At 38.3% G+C, this 21,424-nt stretch overlaps 1 protein-coding gene across 3 annotated transcripts; it reads right to left on the bottom strand.

The window, feature by feature from the left end:
• Window positions 1-1,303: 1,303 nt before the first annotated feature.
• abcd3a (ATP-binding cassette, sub-family D (ALD), member 3a) lies at window positions 1,304-21,143 on the bottom strand. 3 transcript variants are annotated; one of them, XM_035142317.2, is made up of 23 exons: window positions 20,957-21,143; window positions 19,188-19,224; window positions 18,972-19,070; window positions 16,440-16,528; window positions 15,162-15,231; window positions 13,276-13,373; window positions 12,684-12,807; window positions 12,050-12,106; window positions 11,384-11,526; window positions 11,240-11,309; window positions 10,125-10,194; window positions 9,608-9,705; window positions 9,030-9,121; window positions 7,923-8,014; window positions 7,741-7,813; window positions 7,596-7,659; window positions 7,372-7,449; window positions 7,200-7,265; window positions 6,681-6,770; window positions 6,465-6,584; window positions 5,958-6,062; window positions 5,247-5,303; window positions 1,304-3,339 (listed from the first exon to the last, which is right to left on the bottom strand). In XM_035142317.2, exons 1-23 carry the CDS (start codon window positions 21,064-21,066, stop codon window positions 3,262-3,264), a joined length of 1,980 nt encoding a protein of 659 aa, XP_034998208.1. In that variant the 5' UTR covers window positions 21,067-21,143; the 3' UTR covers window positions 1,304-3,261. The 3 variants fall into 3 exon arrangements, with proteins under 3 accessions (XP_034998208.1, XP_034998207.1, XP_034998209.1); XM_035142316.2 differs by lacking the exon at window positions 15,162-15,231 and adding an exon at window positions 14,227-14,296; XM_035142318.2 differs by lacking the exon at window positions 15,162-15,231 and adding an exon at window positions 14,227-14,296 and having other exon boundaries at window positions 19,188-19,221.
• Between the last annotated feature and the right edge of the window lie 281 nt (window positions 21,144-21,424).

The following is a 21,424-nucleotide window of genomic DNA, read 5'->3' as shown; positions in this document are numbered from 1 at the left end:
CAATACACTTTATACATACATATACATATTTTAACTAAAACAAACCGTAGGGCTCATATCACGCCAATCCTTGCATCCCTTCACTGCTTGCCAGTTAAATTCAGGATTGATTTTAAGATTCTTTTAATAACTTTCAAAGCTTAACATGGGCTGGCCCCTACTTAGATTTCGCAGCTCTTGACTCCCTACAATCCCAGTCACAACCTGAGTTTGTCCAGTCTGTCCTTCTTAGCTGTCCGTAGGTCAAGGCTGGCTACTCAGGGTGACCGGGCTTTCTCTGTCAGGGCCCCTAGGCTGTAGAACTCCCTGCCTGATGAGATTACGCTCGCCAACTCACTACCTATCTTTAAATCACTGCTCAAAATACAATTTATAGGAAAGCATTTTCAACATGCATTATGTAATTCTGGTACTACTGTGTTGTTTTAACTCCTTTATTCCTTTTATTGCAACCACATTTTATGTAGTCTCTTAAATATGACAGCTTTTGACTCTGCTGCCTATGAGAGTAGGTATTTAGTTTAGTTTAGTTTAAAAAGGCACAGAGGTAATGACGTCTGATCTACTGAGCGGGCCACATGGCTTTCATAGTCCTGCCATACAAGCCAGTAGCCAGCCAGATTTACCTTTAGCCTCAGTGTACCCTCAGGTACGGCTTTTAATGTTATTGCGATTAAAAGGCTGAAACACCCGATGACGCCAAGGTACAATTGAAGATTATTGTTATTATTTTCATTACAACCAGTCTTACAGAGCTCAAATGTGATGGTTACACAACTGTTGCTGGTCTCCTTCACAAACACATTAGAGATTTCTGGTTTCTATCAGAACAAAATGGATTCCCAATTGACTAGCACATGTACACAAGCCTTTGGGGACAGTGTAAAGCGGTAAAAGTAGTGTCCCGCACTTATCATCATATGTTGCCTGTTATGTAAATTAACTATTGTGGTTGCTATAGAAGATTTTTGAGATAATAGTTATTCTAAAAACACGAGTTCTTTCTTATTTCAAATTGGAGATGAAGAGCCATTACATGATAGCCAACCTCTTGTTTAGTGCCATGCAGTGAGTGACCTTTGACATAGCAGACCTTCATTAACAACACTGATTCAGTTAGTTCCCAACTTAAAAGAAAACAATCTCTGTCGGGAACACACCTTACCTATGTTAGAAGAACTAGTGTGATAGTGGATGCCATTAGAGAAGCACATCAATCAGACAGATCATACTCACTTACCATCTTTCTCACAGACCAACAAAAACAAACCACTGACACACAAGAAAAACAGACCACTTTATGAAAACTCCTACATTTTATTGTTTAGTGATCCATATAAAACCATGGGCACAACAAAGGCTCCTTCTTCATATTTTCTTAACACAGTCAGTGTACATGTAGTAGAGCAGCAGAAGCGAAACAGGCTGAGTAATGACAGGTTGGGGAAGGATCTCTCCTGCATATTTATGTTACATTGACGTTCATAGAGAAACCATTATTGCCAGTCCCCAGCTACAGTGTTCATGTAAAATCAGTTATTATAATTTTCCAAAGTTCAAAAACATTTACACCTGCCCACCCAAACATTTTTTTTACATTTAAGCAGGAATTCATATAATTACAATTAGACTGCAATGCGATTACAATAATAATAAAAAGAATAAGAATAATGTGTATTAGCCTTTTGATGAGAATGAACCTTATTTAACAAATTTAGGTCATATGATTAACCATTGGTTCTCACAGGAACATGATTTAATAACATTTTTAGAATTTAGAACCTTTTCCTCTTGATTGACTACAGACAATGCCCTGCCTCTACTGTGGAGTAAGGGCATAAAAACTGAATCAAGTAACACTTTTGTATAATCACTTCATAATTGTATGCTCGGGCATTCTCTTTGCAAAATGGTCAGCACTTCTACCATGGCCACATGTTGACCTTGAACAATATGAGAAATGTACCGTCTTAGAAAATCCCTTAATTACAGAGACTTCAAAAAGGTCATTGAGGTAATTTTGAGGGTAGTAGGACCCATCCTCATGTCCACAGCACCCTGGCAGCTACATCGCATAGAGGACTGTCATTTTACATGTCAGGGTCCTCGATGACAATTGAAGTGTCACTTCAAGCACCCATAACATTTATTACAGCAGGAATTTTCAAAATACAAAATGACTGGAGATGAGTGCTGCACTAGTAGCAGATGTGTCCCTAGTCTGTGCCCCAACAACAGCAATGTACCGTTTCATTTGGAAAGTTCAAATCATCAATACTGAATGCCTGAGGGACAGACATATTGCAGTAGCTTCTGACAGACATCCAGGACACTGATATGTAGGTAGGTGGTCACACATTAAGGATACACTTGCGGCTCCACAAATCAGACAAAAATGCTGTCCTTCCATGAGACTGAGTTTACCCAAGAGGCTTGCTGCCATGCTACAGTAAGCCTTTCAAAGCCTCAGTCTACACTTGCTTCTGAAAAATTCTATTACTCTTTGTCCTGTAGCTACGGAAGCTGAGAGTGGGAGTGGTAAATTATTTTTTTAGTCCCTTAATATAAATGCTTCCTGCTTGATCATTACATTATCTTGAGATAAATGTGGTTGATATTATGATCAAATGATGAAGATGGTCTGATGATGATCTAACAGTCTTTTTGTTTTAAATTTTACTGCCAGTTTCTGGAGATTTGAGAGTGATTCCAATGTGAATTAATTCAGGATAACAACTTCCTTACTTAATGGAATATCCAAGTGCTTTTTGGATAATAACTGGGGAGAGTTATATTGAGAACCTACATGGCAGTAGCATCACACGTGTTAGTATCCCAATGTATACGGAAATCAGTAAAATCCTGTGCAGGATACTGCACTAGATACAGTGGAACATGATGCCTCAAAGGTCACTGTGGTGTGTTCTCTCCACACTACCTTACTGTACGTTACCATTGTACTGTATTACTACCAGATATGACTGCACATGCAGAGATGACCAAAACTGTTCAGTATACCTTCATTCAATAATTTGAAGTGTATGAAAATACAACGTAGATGTTAACTATAATTTACAGGTGTTATATAATCACATTTGACAAATTCCTGATTAGATAGTGATGCTTTAAATTAAAACAAAGAAAGAAAACAAGGCTGAGTTACAAATGATAAAACCGTATTTTCTACTTTGAGCTAGCTAGCTTTCTAGTTTAAACTTCTGTCTTGAGTGCAAAGAATTGATGGACTAGTTTTATTAGAAGTTATGAGCCAAATTCCACGGTTTCCTCTGTGATGGGCTTGAACTCGTAGTTTCCTCTTCCGTCCATGTGGAGATAATACTTCATGACAGAGAAAAGAAGAAAGTCAATAAGCACACTATAAGGCACTGTAAGTCACACACACACTTCTTTCAAAATTGAAGTAAACCTAATTAAAACTGAGACTTGTCAGTTTAATGAAGTATCTAATATTTTATTTCAAACTGAATATTCTCAAGAGAACCAGAAGAGTAAAAAGTCATTTTCTGTCATGATAAGGCAATAATGTGTAAAGCTTACTGCTTTACACATTATTATCCTGTGTTGTTCTGTCCCCACTGATGTTGTCTGTAGTCTGATATTTCAACTGGCACACTAAGTTGGAAACAGGGGTGTTCAACATATTATTCAATAACAATATTAACAGACAACCCTGTTGTAACCTATTGTTGTAAACTAATATCGGATGATCATATGCAGTAGAAACAATAAATCACACTAACTGCATGTTAAGCTAGAGGTAGGGATGCACAATAATTATCTTAAATTTAAGTTTTGCTGGTGAAGTGCTGGTTTAGGGGGTGTGTGTGTGTGTGTGTGTGTGTGTGTGTGTGTGTGTGTGTGTGATGGTTTTGACTGGGGCTAATTTCCAGAAACGTTTACACTGGTTCTGTCTACACACTCATATCTCTCCAGGGTTGCCAAGTCCGTGGTTTTCCAACGCAATAAGGCTACTTTGGAAGTGTTGCCACAGGTTGAATTAATGACATCATTTATTTATACCACTAAATCCTAAACTGACTGTAGACCCAGAACTGATTTCACACTGAACCTCAATTTGACTCGCACTAACACACGGTGCATCAGCTACCAGGCCCTACCAGGGACCAGCTCCCACTCTGGGTTCAGGAGGCAGACACCAGCTCTACATTTAAGGTTGGACTTAAAATGCTCCTCTATAATAAAGCTCATAGTTAGATCTGGCTTTGGTGAGTCCTGAACCATCCCCTTAATTATGCTGCTATAAGCCTCGACTATTATTATCATTAATATTATCTGGTGCTGATCCTATTAATAAAACATCATTAAATTTAGAAATATCATTCTTATTATTTTCAAAACGACAAAATCCAGAAACTTGTATAGATACAGATACTTTTCAGATTTGTCCCTACATGAACTGTGAGACTATAGACCCAACTTAGGTCTGTTTAGCATTTTGTGTAATAACCATGTGGAGTCATGAAGACCCGGGCCGGCGTCTTATCAGACAGCACTGATGAAAGTCAGTGTGTACGTTGTAAACGAGTCGCATTTGTAATCCGATCCTTCCCAGTGAAAATGTTATATCGCTAGTGGATTAAGTTAGCCATGCTGCTATTTCAATTAGCAAGAGAGGGACAAGAGAAAACCTGGAGGTATGTTACGAACTTTCTTGAAAGAATAATTATATTCATCACAGCCAGGAACAGGGGAGGGCTGCTCACATTACATTTGGTAAGACACAAAGGCTGGTTTTGACACCTTGTGAATTAATATCATAATTATGAAATCAGTACAGAACGGGTCTGTGTCTCAGAACTACAATCTGTATGATGTGGTCGCCACACACATTCATAGTCTGATCGATACGCAAGAGAGATATGTTTTACCACAGATACATGGACCACTGACATAAGTGCAGTGAGTATGCTTAGAGTTTTGACTTTAACATGAGAAAGGTATTATGCACTGGTGTGCTTCAGTTCACATAGAGCAATCTGATTATTTGAAGTTCCTTTTAAATATGAAAATCGGTATTGGCCAAGAGAAGCAGGACATTTTCTGTTATCAGTATCAGCTCCAAAAAAAAATGACATCGTGCATCGCTAACTAGAAGCTAAATCTTCTCAGAGAGGGAGACTGAATGTAGTGAAAGTAATATTTGCTGCAGGAGTATAATGATTTTATATGACAGCTCAGGGACATGGTTAACACTGGGTCCTTACCTCATGGTGCTTCCACAGAGACTTTCTGTGAGACACCGTGAACAAGCTGATTCCCACCTGTGAATTAAAGATAACAAAACTGTTGCTGAACACCATACCAGATCAATGAGTCAAAAATTACCCACATCAACAGTAAGTGAGTCACTGCATCATCAAACTGCTTGAAAGTGCTTGAGAGATTTTCATTTTCAAAAACAAAGACCAACAAAAAGTTGTGGCCTAATTCTGCCTCTGCATGATATTGTTTGATCATTTTTTTTCTCTGTCAAAATATCACAATTTACTGATGGATTTTATTTATCATTGTTTTGGTATTTGTTTCGCTGTGTGAACTGTAGCTGCCAGAATAATTTAGGTTTGGTTTGTCACTGGTTTCAATGAACAATTATATACACAGAGCGAGTCCTCATGTAATGTCAGGGAATATGTAAAACAGCAACAAATATTAAGAAATAATTAATTAAGCTGACATAAAACCTATTAACAGACTATCCTTTAAAGAGGGTGAATGTCTTCACACCACCAGTCACTGATATTTCCACACACTTCAAGCAGAGTGATGTCAAACTAGGTCTAAGCGAAAACATCAGTTATTTCTTGTTGCTCCCTTACTGCAATAGTGTGTTTGAGTTTATCACAAGTGAGCATATATAAATATGGCTTCTGAGAGATGTGCTATATTTGTGTGTATGATGAGTTGCATAGGATTACCGTCCTGCAGTGGCTGTAGATGTAATCCTCAACATCCACACTGACTGCACTGGTGCACTCATCCAGAATAGCAAACTGGGGTTTATGGTAGAACAGTCTGGCCATCTACATACATGAACAGAAACAGCCACACATTCATCATCTGCTCACATCAGAATCATTAGAAAATCAATAAGTCCAGTATTCGTCTGTGCTGATGGATCAAACAGCCTATTGTTATGATTCAATTCAGTTTCATTTGTAAAGTGCCAAAACATAAAATGCATTATCTCAAGGGACTTTACATATTAATGTGGAGACCCAATGATCTTCTTTTGACTCTTGAGTGGGGTTAACTAAATCTCAATCTGAAACCCCACTTTAGCAGTATGTGCGAGTATGAGCTGCGTTAATCGCCCCACCAACACCAAAATGGATGGATCGTCTTTCATGTGTTATTAGTAATGTAAAAAAAACAGCGTCATGTTTCCAGTACTGCCTGTTGACAGGGAGTGAGTGAGTCCTTACAGCCATCCTCTGCTTTTCTCCTCCACTGAGAACGTCCATCCAGTCCTGGACTGAGTCCCAGCTGCCCTCCCTGCCCAGTATGTGTCCCAGCTGAACATTGTCCAGGTACTCCTTCAACACCTAGACACATACAGACAGAGTCAATTGTAAGTACTTAGAGACACACACAGTGATGGAGGTGAAAGTGTTAAGTGTGTGGGAGTGTGTTGTGTCCACCTGATCAGAGATGCCTTTTCTCTTCTGTTCTTCATAGGTGTCAGGGTAAATGACTTGATCCCTCAGAGAACCCAGAGTCATGTAGGGTCTCTGGAAAAACAACAGTCAACCAAGTGAAATGTATAATTAGAGGGTTGCATTAATTACTCCTTTAATAATTTAGTATGTGTTAGTATGTGTTCACAGTTCACATGTGTTATTTGAACTGTATTACAAGTTGACAGTGAAACTTTTATTTATGGCAGAAATATTTGATTATATTTGCAAGTCTCTCGGTTGGCTGAAATAATTGGCTGGTACTAGCTCATCACAAATGATTTACACAATTAAAGGCCCTATTTATCTTCAATTATCTGTCTTTGCTTCATGAATCCAGGATCAGTTTGCCTCCAACACATTATTCTTTGTCAAACTGAATTTCCCAAACATAAACCAAATTGTTACTAAAACCTAAAGCTGGTACATAGCTGGCACTGAGGGAGGTTTTTTTAGGTGTTAATGGTGGAAAAGACTATTTACCTGTGGAACATAGAACAGCTTTCCTCGTTCAGGTTTTGTCAGTTGTCCGCCAAACAGAGGCCACAACTTAAAAAGACGAGTAGAGAAATAAACATAAGTACACCACATGTGCTATACTGACAAAATGATTATGTTGTGCTTTCCAGTCATTGTTAACTGGAAGGTTTCTCACCTCTCCAAGTACTCTGAACAAAGAACTCTTTCCACAGCCATTTGGTCCACAAACCAGGACATTGGTGCCTGACTTCACCTTCAGACCCCAGAGAAACAACGAAAGGTTTGAATACAACATTACAGAGAAACTTTTCAAGCTAAGTCCTTCATTCCATTTATTATTCAGTGAATCCCAGTTGTCCTTTCTGGCACAGACATGAATATGAAAGATGAGAGCTGTACCTCAAATGTGAGGTCCTTTATGAGGATGTCTCCATTTGGTGTTGCTAGTGGGGTGTGGTCAAATCTGTAAAAAAAATAAATAATCTGAGTTCATTAAAAGAACAGAAAAATGCTGATATATTAAAGTGACAAATAATAGACTTACTTAATGGTGTTATCTCTGTGAATAATTTGACCACTTCCTGGCACCAGTAGGACTTTCTCTGTAGTGTCCGTTTCTGAGGGGAATGGAAGAAAAATCAGTAAAGCTGTTTGGCTGCAAAGCTCCATTTATGTGATGAAAACTAATTTATCTGACATTTCTATGTGATTAGGAGTCACTTGTACCTTTGTCATGCTGGGAAACCATGGTGCGCTCATATTTGCCAGCATTCAGTTCTTTCAGGACTTTCATGAGTTCTGTAATACGAGACGTGAAACTGTGGGAACATACACATGAAAAAGACAAATTTGAATTCGTCAGAACAGATTTGAGTTCGGTCTCATTTGGAAGGGATGATAATATTTCATTCACGCCAAACACACAAGATAATATCAGCCGTTCTGCAGGGAGATCAGATTTACTGACATTTAAAAAAGAAAACAAAAATAAAGTCAGAAGCAACAAATGGTCATCATTCAAGAATAGCCACAAAGTATCTGTTACCAAACCTATTTTCTATGTTAAATTTTGTTGTTAATTTGACAGGTACAGGGCTCAATACATTCATCTGACCACATATGTAATGCCTTGGCAGTGGCCAGTGATGTGCATCTTGACAAAGTGAAAGTTAACAGTTGATTGTGGTTAATTCAAATATTACAATTTGAAAACAGAATTGACAAATGAGCTGCAAACGCATTATGGGCCATGAATTGGATGAACCTGTCATTTAGTTTATAACACAGAATATTAAACTTAGCTTCGGCTCTTCATCATGATGATGCTCAGTCTTGGGCTGAATTTGTCACTTGAATAACTTAAATAACTTGCGTTGCTCTCTCTCTCTTGCAGACATGTTGACACCTCTTTGTATGTGTTGACTGGTTTAACCTCCAGAACCTTTTAACGTCCTTTGACAGCAGATCCTCTGCCTTGTCTGTCAACTTTCGCGATGTGATAATACTCTGATAATCTGCTCTGCACAAAGCAGACAATTTGCCAGGATCTCTTTTTTTTTTGCCTCCAGCAACAAAGTCTTACTTTTTTACTTGTATATCTTTTGTTTTATTTGTTTGTATTTGTTTTTGCATTTAAGTCAATGTTCAAAAAACTTTTAATGCAATAAATGGGTTAAGTTTGGACAGTTGTATGTAATTAACCATAAAAATGTTGGGATTTGCTATTAAATAAGGCATAAGTAAGGAGGAGGTAATCTATAGAAAACTCAATTATCTTTTTCTATGAGCCCATTCATTTAAAAAAAAAAAATTTTAAAATTCTATAATACCCACCCTGAGAGGCGGGACATCTCTCGGCCAGCCAGTACAATCCTGCCCAGGGCCTGGGACAATCTAAGGAGCATTCTCCCACTCTGGTAGTAGTCCTGCAGGTCACAAAGGTCCATTAGTAAAACCTCAAATATTTCAAACCAAGATTTGTGGTTACATAAGTGTTTTGTTTTTTCCAAAAGCAATTGTCATTTAAAGAAGATGTCACAAGAAATAATAAATCTTTATTATTAGCCGCTTATCATTAAGACTACCTTAAGCTGTGTGCTTATGGAGCTCTGTGTGCTGACTGCCTTGAAAGGTATATGCTGCATAAACATACATGACAGGCTTCCATTCGTTTCCATTAATTTCAGTGCAGTAAACAATTAGACTCGTTAAATTCCAAAGGGGCATAAATTGTACTGCTTGCCATAAAAGATGCATTTCTATTTTTAAGTTCCACGTTTTAATTTTATACCAATAGGCATGTGACAAGCAGACAATCTACATCTAAATGAAACATCAGCTAAATGAAATGTAATGTAATGTACATCGGATTTTGACCAGAAGGCCAATGTGTGTGTGCTTTTTTCTCTAACCTCCAGCAGCTCAGACTGTGTGCTGTGCAGGTGTCGGGGGTGGGACAGGTTTAGGAATGGCCGGCTAACCACCAAGTAGCCCACCACAGTGGCCAGGTCTGCAGAGAAACGAGATGTTGATACATGAAAAAAAAAAAAAAAAAATATATATATATATATATATATATATATAAATATATACACTTTTGAGATTATACAAAAAAAAACCTGTAAATTTTGTTAATATAATTTGCATAAACATTCAACAGTTTAAATTTGCTCAAATTCGACAGAAATCCTCATCATATAGACAGAGACTGGGATGTATTTCACTTGCTCTTGTGATCAAGGTGATTCATATAAAAACATGATGTACAATTAAAGAAAAGTTCCAATTTATATTTTTAATCATGGGATCCATCGAAGATTTCATGAAAATACCAAATCCAATTTTTTTGTAAAGGGAAGTGATGTTTGTTTCTAGTTTCTGAAAAGAACCTAAATGTTGTCGATTAAACTATGAAATATAAATACTTACACTTGGCAATCATGCTGTCTATAAATCCCATAGAGAAGCGAAAGAAGATGAAGTTATGCAAGTGGTCAACCTGGAAGAGCAAAAATGTGGAGAAACAAACTTTTCAGCATTTTTTATTTCGATAAAAGAATCAAGTGTAGCTGTTGCATTTTTACAACTACCGGTTAGTAAATGGTTCTCATGCAGAGGGTTTTTTGGACCTTGGTTATGTTATATGTTATATGTTACTGCAGTTTGAAGAGTAACTTCACACCCCCTGAAAACCTTAATATTGCTCACCTCCAGTTGTTTAACACTGCTGCATTATTGTTGAGGATTACCCCAGGACATCATTGACCAAAACCTATGCTACGAATCCCATCTTAAAAGGGTAGTGTAATTGTGTTTTCATTATTTCAGAAACATAGCCATGGTTAAGTCTTTTATCTCACATACAGACCTGGAAAAACTCACTCACGCCCTTCTTTCTTCTCGCATTGACTACTGTAACTCCCTTTATACTGGTCTTACTCAGAGCTGCTGCTCGGCTTCCAACACAATCCAAACAATTGTACCATATCACCCCTGTTTAAACATCCTTGTATTGGCTGCCTGTTCATTTTAGGATTGATTTATTTTTAAATTATTTTTATCACATTTAAAACCATGCATGGGCTGGCCCCTCCATGTATTTCAGACCTTTGATCGTTCTCCGCGCCTGGACAGTCTGAAGTCTAAGCTGAAAACCAAAGGAGACAGAGCCTTTTCTGTGAGAGCCCCTACACTTTGGAACAATCTGCCAGAAGGGATTAGACTTGCAAACGGTTACCTGTTTGATCTCACATTTTTGTAAAAAAAGCTTTTATCTTCAGATTTGTATTGCTTTTATTATCTGTATCTCTTTTATCTTATTTTTATTGTTTGTTGTAAAGCACTTTGTTAATTGTATTGAAAAGTGCTATAAAAATAAAGTTATTACCATTATTTTTATAAAACACTCTCCTGCACACAACCACATCACACAACCACATCAATAAGACATGCTGGCTATGGTCAAAGGCGATAGAGGAAAATAACTCATGCAGTCTCACGACACATTCTGTCTTTGTGGGAAACACTGCCAAAATGTTACCAACCAGTTTCTTGAACGTGGCATGGATGGTCTGTTTTTCCCTCGTGTTCCCATTGTAGAAGGCAATCTCCTCACTGGAGAGAAACAAAAGAACAGATAAATACATTGTATTCAACAAATGCAGTTACAGAGTACTGTTTACTGTTACCTGTTGGTGATGAGGCGAGAGTTTACATAACGGTACTCTCCCTCGTAGCGCTGCTCTGTGACTGTCATTTTGCCTATTGGCCTCCTCAGTCTAGTCAGGAACAGACCTGAGATCAACAAGTATGCCATCATGACGGTTGGGCCCTACGTAGGTGAGGGAAGGTAAAGACAATCAATTCATTTCATATATTCAGACTATAGGATGTGTGAAGACCGTGTGTGAGTGTCTGCTCGTCTCTGTCCCTCTTCACACACAAACTGATAATCACATGTATTCAGTTATTAATCGATGATGTCCGATCATGACTCCGGATCGTTCTGCTCACTATGACCCTGATGTCCTGAATGTGCGCGTCACGTCTCGTGTTGTGAAGCAGGTTTAAACATGTGTCTCATAAACTCTAGAGAATCAAACGGACACAAAGTAAACGTCAGTCCTGTACGGTTCCTAATAACTTGTGATAAGTGCTGTTGTTTATTGTTATTGTTAACTTAGACCAACCTGGAGGAACACGGCCGTTACCAAACATATGAAAACTTTGGACCTAATGTCTCAGTGAGGTTTTTAAGTAGGTTTGATTTGTGTATTTTTTTCATTTACATTGACTGAGAGGAAGAGGAAGATCCAGCATAACAAAATCTGTTTGTCTTAGGCAAATCAACTTACCTGAGCACCAATGGCACTTGTCAGCTTGAAGATGTACAGACCAATATCCAAAATAGGCTGCAGACAAAAGAAACAAATATTTGTAAATAACACTAGTAGATAATAATTGAAACATCCTGGTATATACTGCTTGTAATGTCACTTTTTCCAAACAGAGTAACACTTTGAAAGTGCTTAACTACTCTATACCGGCTAAAGCTACTCCACCCAGTGAGGATGTCCACATATCCAAATTTAAAGAAACACACCTTGCATGACCTGTCTGAATTTTATTTGTCATTGATTAACCATGCATATAGGCAATTCTCACATTTTCAAAAACATGTGAATACCTAAGGGGTAGGGGCACATTTTCACTGGCCCATTCTCTCCCTGTACCTCTGCTGGCCCTCTATACTACGGTTGTAGTGTACACTGCTAAGGCACGAGGCCATCATGCTTGATGCAGCAGGACTGTGTCATTAATTTTGTGTAATCTGCCTGGAACATAGAGCTTAAGTGGTGATGCTTATTTAATTCTGTAACAAAACGTCACTGTGGAGCACTCAAAAATAAAATCATGACTTTCTCATTTACTGTGCATCCTAGAAAATTGTAGAATATTTCCCAGCAGACAGTTCAGACAGTCTGGTACCTTGCTTAGGTTGGAATAAAGGTCCACCACACTGTTGCAGAACTTCTCCACATCTTGTGTCAATAGCTGGTCTGCATTGGCTATCCGGTTGTCCAGATTTCCCATTTTGTAGAAGGTGAAACCTCTGAAGAGGAATAACACAGGTGAAGACTTGGAAACACACATGCAGTTCTACAGGTGAGTGAAAAGTCAGAGAACCACAGGATCCTCAGGTAGGAGTTCCAAATAGGTCAAACACATGTGGTCAATTTAACAATTTCAGTTTCATCTTTTTTTCTTAGAATAACCACTCGATCTTTCCCACACACAGATTAGGTCATTATGTTCCATCAAAATTTAAATTTGCTAATAAATTGCATCTCACAATAAGCCGTTGAGTTCTGGTCCAATCTAACAATTGAGCCAGAGTTTCAGTTTTTATGTCGTGTTTGTTTAGTGTTATATGTTCCTTGGCTTCTCTCAAAGGGTCAGACTACTTTCCTGTCAGAAGAAAATAGTTTAAAATGCCAATCACAATTACACAGAACCCAAGATGATGAAGTTTTTATCAAATAATAGGATATGATGGTACAGCATATACTGTAGTACTTACTGCAGATACTGGTCATACAAGTTCTTTGTGAGCCTCTCACGAAACCTCAGCTTCAACTCATATAGGCCTAACTTCAAGAAGTTGTTCACCAAGGCAATCTGGAATGATCCACAATGACAATTACAAAACAAGTTGCAGGGTTTTACAAGCCTTATAATAATGTTTGTTTCCAACAGGAGGGATAGGATAGAGGATGTGGAGATCATGCACTAGCAGAATATTAAGTATTGTTTAATAAGAGCAATGCAAACTCAAAACTTAAAGAATCAGAAATTCTTAGAAATAATCCATGTTTTTCTTTTTGCCAACAAATCAACAATAAATGTATCCTGCTAACAAGTATTGTGTGTGTATCCAAAGTTTGATATAGCTTATCATTTTATGCCATAGACCCCAACGTACTTTATTTTGACTCAATAATCATACCAGCCTGCTGCAATAAACAGTTGATAAGAAAATGGGGATCAATCAGCCAGGGAATGACCTCCAACCAATTCCTCCTGTTTAAGTAATCGTTGCTAAAAGCGACAGCAGCCAGCTGTGTTCAGAATCTAATGATACATTTTCAAAAATGAAACTAGACTGTATATTAATGTATATACTAAGATTTACTACAGAAGAAACCAATGGACCTGACAGTAAGAGGACAAACAGGGCAGAAAAGTCCCAAAAATCTTATAAAATATTGCCAGCAATTTAACACTGGAAAAGTTACATTACAGTGATATAGTTGTGTTAGCTTAAAAAGAATGATCATGTGAAATGATGGTATTTTAGAGTTTAAAAAGACTAAGTGAAAATAATCACTTAAACAATATGCAGGAGAATTAACTGTCATTGAACTACAAATGTTACACAATAATAATAACAATAGCAATAATAATAATAATGTAGCAATGTATATCATACTTCAAAGTGTGTCAAAAAGAAAAAGTTTACAAAATGACTTACAAGTGGCATGAATTTCATAAAGCTGAACAAGAAGATCTTGAAATCTTTTGTTGAGCGACCGATAATTGCACTGCAAACCACAACATGCACAAACATGAGCAAACATCACCAAGTAGGTCACAGGGTAAATTGTCTATGCAATTGTGCTAAACAGCAAAAAAACACAAGATTTATTCATATGGAGATACCCTCCCAAGTTGCATTCCCAACCAAGTTTGGTAAAAATCTGTATGTTTTGTCGAGTTCTTTTGTACTGTTTTTATACAGCACCCCTTTAATGCTTTAAAATGTTTATGTCGATATCATGTTTACAATCAAAATTCACAGAAACCGCTAAACATAATCAGTACTTGTAACCTCAAGAATAACTTGCTTGCGGGATTGTCTGTTAATAACAGTGTCCCCTTTTAACTGTAACTTTAGTTATTTTATTTACTTTAACCTGTTGTAGGCATATACTTAATAACACTGATAAGTTGTTACAACTGTATTCTACATTTTCAGATGGTAAATTGATTGAGGGTCAGCAGTATTGATTCATGACATTAAGTTGATGAATTAAATAGACACTGACCTGTGAATTTTACTTTTAAACTGAAAGAAGTTAGAAGGCCATATATTTTTACTCTTTACTGTAGTGGACACAATGTTTTCTCCCTAAATCACTATACCTAATCATTTTTATTTTTGCACTGATCTCAGTTGTTTTTTTTATTAGACACATGATGAACACAAAACTTTAATGGAATTACATGTTAAAATGCTTTCCAGTTAATACTAACAGTATTAATTTCACGACCAGCTAAACCCACACTTCAGTGTTATGGCTTGACGGAAGTGTAGAAATCAAAAAAGAACAACACAACTTACAAAGCAGTTAGAGTTAGTGGTTATAAACTTGGCTTTCCACCTCTATGAGAACATGTGACAGTTACCCCTGGTATGACTGATATGTAGGAACAAAAGTGCTTCTTAAATAATCTGATGTCTCTGCTTATTATACCGCTGTGGAGAATCAAAATAAAGTCATCAGATCCTGCAAGGAATTAAATAACAATACATTATAGGACAGCCTGAGCATTTTCATTAAATCTTAAGAGAACATTAACAGCTTGATACAGTGACTGACCTAAAACTGGCAGAAGCAGAAAGCCAATTATAATGCAAACTGTAAAAACTGATTGGGGTGAATTGGTGAAATTGGTGGAATACAGAAATACCTGTTTAAATGGGTATCATAACCATGGCCAATGAATTGGACAAATGCGTGGCTGTGGTTCAGGAGGTAGAGCAGGTTCTCCACTAATCAGGGGATTGGCAGTTTGATCCCAGTTTCCTCCATATTGCCTGCCTAAGTGTCCTTGGGCAAGATGCTGAACCCCAAATCGTGCAAGCAGTATATGACTGATGCATGATAGTTAGATGCACTATGAATGCAAAACTGTACTGTAAAGCACTTTGAGTGGTCATCAAGGCTGGAAAGGCACTATATAAATACAGACCATTTACAGTATTAATTTTGGATGGAGATTGTAAATGTTTCTGGAAATAAATTTCTACTTATTGGGAATTTTCAACTGACAAAACAGACTTAAATAACCTTTATGTCCTTTATTAAATTATCAATAGATGTATTCATTATTCAAATTAGAAACATCCTGTCTCAAAAGGATGGTGAGAAACTAGTGCAAGCATTTGTTACCTCCAGACTGGACTTTCTCTCGCTCCCTCTCTACCCAACCAGTGGAGGCAGATGGCCTTCATTGAGTGATATACTGCAACTGTTTAGTGTTACAAAAAGGTAGGACTAGGTATTTTATGAATTTACCTTCCTCGAATCACGCTAATAACAAAGGCCCTTTGGATGTTGCAAGGGTAAATCTGAAGTAGCAGCTTTTGGTTTTTATGGGCCTGGTGCAACATGACCAATGCTATTAGATGTGCTGTTTAAAGTGAGGCTCCTGGGACTATGAAAGCATTTTTCATACCTACAGTATTGGAGTACTGAAACAATAAAACAAGAGCAAAAAGTGTCATGTCCTAATAATTACTGACTGTGCAATTACTGCACTATATTATATTTTGTTTTCCCATCTGTGAACATAAGAGTGAAAGGGTTGTCATGGCTGCTACATAATAACAAGATAATATTAAAATTACTATTTAGAAAGAGCTATTTTAAACTTTAAATAATAATCCACACAGAATCTGACCTTTCAATCATGGTGCCGTTCTGGATCATCCATACGTCACAGTAGGTCCTGGTCACTAACATGGCAGCGATAAGGATAAGGTATCCAGTCTGTGGTGGAGAGAATAGTTAGGACAGCCTGTAAAACATTGCCTATCATAAAGTCCTTTATCATCCTGCCCTTGACTCTGCTTCTATCTGCTGAGCTGATCGGATAAGGCCGAATGAAAAACCAAGAGCCATGTGACTGTGACCTTTAATTATGGAGCTACGGTATCTGTGTCAAAGGGCTCCTCTCTCTGTCATCATGTCATATTGAATAATGTCCAACTCCTGGTGTTGTTTTATACACAGGCAAACTTTTTGCAAATTTATTAAAAATAAAGAACGAAAATATAACATGTACACAAGTACTCACAGCTTTGCTCAATACTTTGTCTAAGCACCTTTGGCAGCAATTACAGCCTCAAGTCTTTTTGAGGATGATGCTACAAGCTTGGCACACCTATTTTGGGGCAGTTTCTCCCATTTTTCTTTGCAGGACCTCTCAAGCTCCATCAGGTTGGATGGGGAGCGTCGGTGCACAGCCATTTTCAGATCTCTCCAGAGATGTTCAATCAGGTTCAAGTCTGGGCTCTGGCTAGGCCTCTCAAGGACATTCACAGAGTTGTCCCAAAGCCACTCCTTTGTTATCTTGGCTGTGTGCTTAGGGTCGTTGTCCTGTTGGAAGATGAACCTTCGCCCCAGTCTGAGGTCCAGAGCGCTCTGGAGCAGGTTTTCATCAAGGATCTCTCTGTACATTGCTGCATTCATCTTTCCCTCGATCCTGACTAGTCTCCCAGTTCCTGCCGCTGAAAAACATGCCCACAGCATGATGCTGCCACCACCATGCTTCACTGTAGGGATGGTATTGGCCAGGTGATGAGCGGTGCCTGGTTTCCTCCAGACATGACGCTTGGCATTCAGGCCAAAGAGTTCAATCTTTGTTTCATCAGACCAGAGAATTTTGTTTCTCATGGTCTGAGAGTCCTTCAGGTGCCTTTTGGCAAACTCCAGACGGGCTGTCATGTGCCTTTTACTGAGGAGTGGCTTCTGTCTGGCCACTCTACCATACAGGCGATTGGTGGAGTGCTGCAGAGATGGTTGACCTTCTGGAAGGTTCTCCTCTCTTCACAGTGCAACGCTGGAGCTCTGTCAGAGTGACCATCGGGTTCTTGGTCACCTCCCTGACTAAGGCCCTTCTCCCCCGATCGCTCAGTTTGGCCGGGCGGCCAGCTCTAGGAAGAGTCCTGGTGGTTCCAAACTTCTTCCATTTACAGATGATGGAGGCCACTGTGCTCATTGGGACCTTCAATGCTCCAGAAATGTTTCTGTACCCTTCCCCAGATCTGTGCCTCAATACAATCCTGTCTCGGAGGTCTACAGACAATTCCTTGGACTTCATGGCTTGGTTTGTGCTCTGACATGCACTGTCAACTGTGGGACCTTATATAGACAGTGTGTGCCTTTCCAAATCCTGTCCAATCAACTGAATTCACCACAGGTGGACTCCAATCAAGTTGTAGAAACATCTCAAGGATGATCAGTGGATACAGGATGCACCTGAGCTCAATTTTGAGTGTCATGGCAAAGGCTGTGAATACTTAGGTTTTTCGTTTTTTTTTCAATATTCTGTTCTATCACATCCCAAAGGTGTTCAACTGGATTGACATTTGGTGACTTGGGAGGTCACTGAAGTTCACTGAACTCACTTTCATGTTCATTGACCCAGTTTGAGACGACTTGTATTTTGTGACATGGCCAAAAAAGGATGATCATTGACAGCAATAATACTCAATAGACAGTGGCATTCGAAGGGTTATTGTTATTAAGGTCCTAAGTCTGTCAAGAAAACATTCTCCACAACAGTAAATTGTTTCTGTGTACACTGCAGCTTCAGATTTATGTTCTGTGCTGACATGAGTTGAACCTGCTGTGGTCTCTGCTGTTGTAGACCATCATCAACAAGATGTTTCCTTCCAAAGACGTGCTTCCAAAGATTTTTTGTTTTTCATACGATCTTAAATAACTCTTGAGACTGTTCTGTGTGAAAATGTTATGAGATCAGCAGTTTCAGAAAACTCATACCAGCCCATCTGACACCAATAAACATTTCATCATTCTGATATTATGGAAACACTGTGTCGGCCTGTTGGTCTGTTTTAATCTTGTAATCTAACTTGTTACAAATAATATAGCTGTGGTGATATTCTTTGTGTCACAGACACTCGTCCATTCTAAATAGAACTTTTAATTCAAAATCCATAATTAACTCTTTCTAGGTGTATTTGTGTGTGTCTGATGATATTACCACGAATAATTCAATTAAAGTTAATTCAGTTTAGTTCCCTCATTAAAAATCAAGTACTCCTTGACCCTGATTAACCATGAGATTTCCCCAGTCTGTCTAACTTTCCTGTACTGATGGTGTTAAAAGGCTTTTAACATTGGTGGACTACTGTAAATACAAACATGGTAAAGAATATACAAGTTTATCAGCATTTCATTGTCATACCTCCATGCAGAATAATCGAGGTACCAGGATCCGTACAATCTGGAAGACTCTGAGGAAGAAATCCTTGTCCACTCCTGCTCGATCTTTTCTGCCATCTTTCTGTAAAAAGAGATATAACAATGGTTCTCTGTGATTCTACTACAGCCATTAATGAAAATGTTTAAAACAAACTTTAAAGGCTTCAGACACTCAAATGTGAAAATAAGACTAAGGTACCTCAGTGTTCAACACAAGATCAGAGCCTCCTTTTCTACTGCAAAGAAAGAGCAAATCAGACTGATTATGAAGCTGATTTAAAGTTCATAAAGAGTAAGCAAAATATACTTTTAATCATCAGGGTTAGCATATCACTTCTAAAACAAAACTTGACTTGTTAGGTGTCATTTGTGCAATCCAAAAAAATGATTTGTATCTGCCAACTGAATAATTGGTAAATAATAACAACCAAACTACTTTACAGATACATTCACAGCGATCATAATGTAAGACAGCTAACCAATCAAGGAATCAAGGATATACAGTGTATTTTGGTGAGTAACAATCAAAATAAACAGAGATGCTTGCATGGAAAAAGTTGTTTGTTGACACCTGGGGCTTACAACAGTTAGGATTATCTGAACAGACAAAAGCAGGCCCTGAGGAAAAGTGTTGCTGTTATCTAGTAAGTCGTTTACATTTGTTTACCTGAAGGCTGATAGTGCACAGGATTAATCTGAAAACCTTAAGGCATTTCTTTATTCTTTCCTCTCGTAATTTCAGTGTAGTTGTTTACCTGTCTTTATCAATGACTGGTGTGGTAAATGCAGACAACAGATGTGGAGGGACAGAAAAACACACAGGTCTGCATAGAGGAAACGGAACTAGAGCCACTGAAGAAGATGGTCTTCACACTGATGGTGTCGGAGTCAGAGCTACACCTGTTTAAACAGTCCTGTGTGAGATTCATTTCGATTTCTTTGGCAGGCCACATTGTGCATTTTACCCTGTTATCTGAAAACATCAAAACGTTTGTATGGCTGAGCAACTGGTGAAAAGAAAATTTGACTTTGTGAACTGGTTGGCTCAAGTCATATTACACAAGTTCACACTGTCTCAAATAATATCATTATTGTATAAAACTTGGGTCATTTATTCTCTCATCTCCACTGATCAGACTATATTTATAGATCCTATAAGTCTGGAATGTTATCCCCATGACAAGTTGTCACACAGTAGTTGTGTCTAGTGTCTGTGCGACTGATATTTGGTAAAAAAGGAGCCCTAAACAAAAGGTTCTGGCAGTGAAGATTGTAAAAATGCACTCACTCGAAATGCAGATAGTGAGCACATAACAATGTCTAATTCATTTGTAGTAAAGGTGATATGGACACAGTATACACCCCTTTAAAGACCTAGTTACAACCAGTTTTTCTAGATAACAGGTTTTCGGGTCGAGGACAGGATCCATTTTAAGGTTGTCTTCCTGCTTAAATTAACATTGAAAACGTGAATCTGAAGCATATACTAATACACTTCAACGATCTTATTTCTCCTCTTATAATCAATCTTCTTTATGCCGCATACACAAACTGCTTATAGCAATTCTGAATGGTCGAGGAGACTTTGCTGGTAAGACGGATACACTTTAGTTAACCATTTAAAAATGGAAACTATTCTGTCCAAGCCAAACGCGTTACAGAGTAATAAGATCAGACAGACTAGTTATAAAGAAACCAATGGTTAACTCCACTCAGAGACATGACTGAACATATCAAGTCGTTAACAAGTGGGCGCAAGTTACACAAATCCACCATTTAAGGGTGTCGACTGATCAATTAGTGACAGGCATTGGTTTGGTCACGGTAAATGTGGCTCTTCGGTCGGAGAAATGACAGCGACAGGAGGTCGATGTCACCTGCTTGAACGAGGAGGGACAAGCAGCTAACTAGCATCCCGAGATCCTGCTTTTCTGCGCTTCAATGTGGACGTTAGTGTTAATAACTTACCCGTCCTGTCTGTGCGTCCGTCGTCTGCGTTTCAGCAGGTATAAAACCAGCAAAACGCCGCCTGCTATTGAGGAGTTCTTTGCTGTTACATATTTACTGAAGGCCGCCATGTTTCTGACACAGCGACCGACTTAGTTGGTTGCCTTGCTCGAGGTTGCTACAGTGGAATTCTGGGAGTTGCAACGTCTTCTTCTCCTTTCTTTTCCTCACAACAGATCACACCTCCCCCTAGTGGACAACATGACAGTACTCTCCAGTTTGACCTGCGTCAGCAGAGATCCTTACTCAACTGAGTCCAGTGTGAATTCAACTTTTAACTCGACCATTTTTTTACTAAAAAACAACGACTAAAACATTAATAAATGAATGTGATGAAGAAATTTGCCCCATTGGTATTTTTGAGGAGGGGACATTTTCCAATTACATTGAGTCATTGAGTTCAAATGCAAAGTGTAGACAATGTGTGCT

Source organism: Hippoglossus stenolepis, chromosome 19, assembly GCF_022539355.2.
Source record: "Hippoglossus stenolepis isolate QCI-W04-F060 chromosome 19, HSTE1.2, whole genome shotgun sequence".
NCBI lineage: Eukaryota > Metazoa > Chordata > Actinopteri > Pleuronectiformes > Pleuronectidae > Hippoglossus > Hippoglossus stenolepis.
The sequence above is the reverse complement of the archived record's forward strand: the minus strand, read 5'-3'. Positions and strand labels throughout refer to the sequence as shown.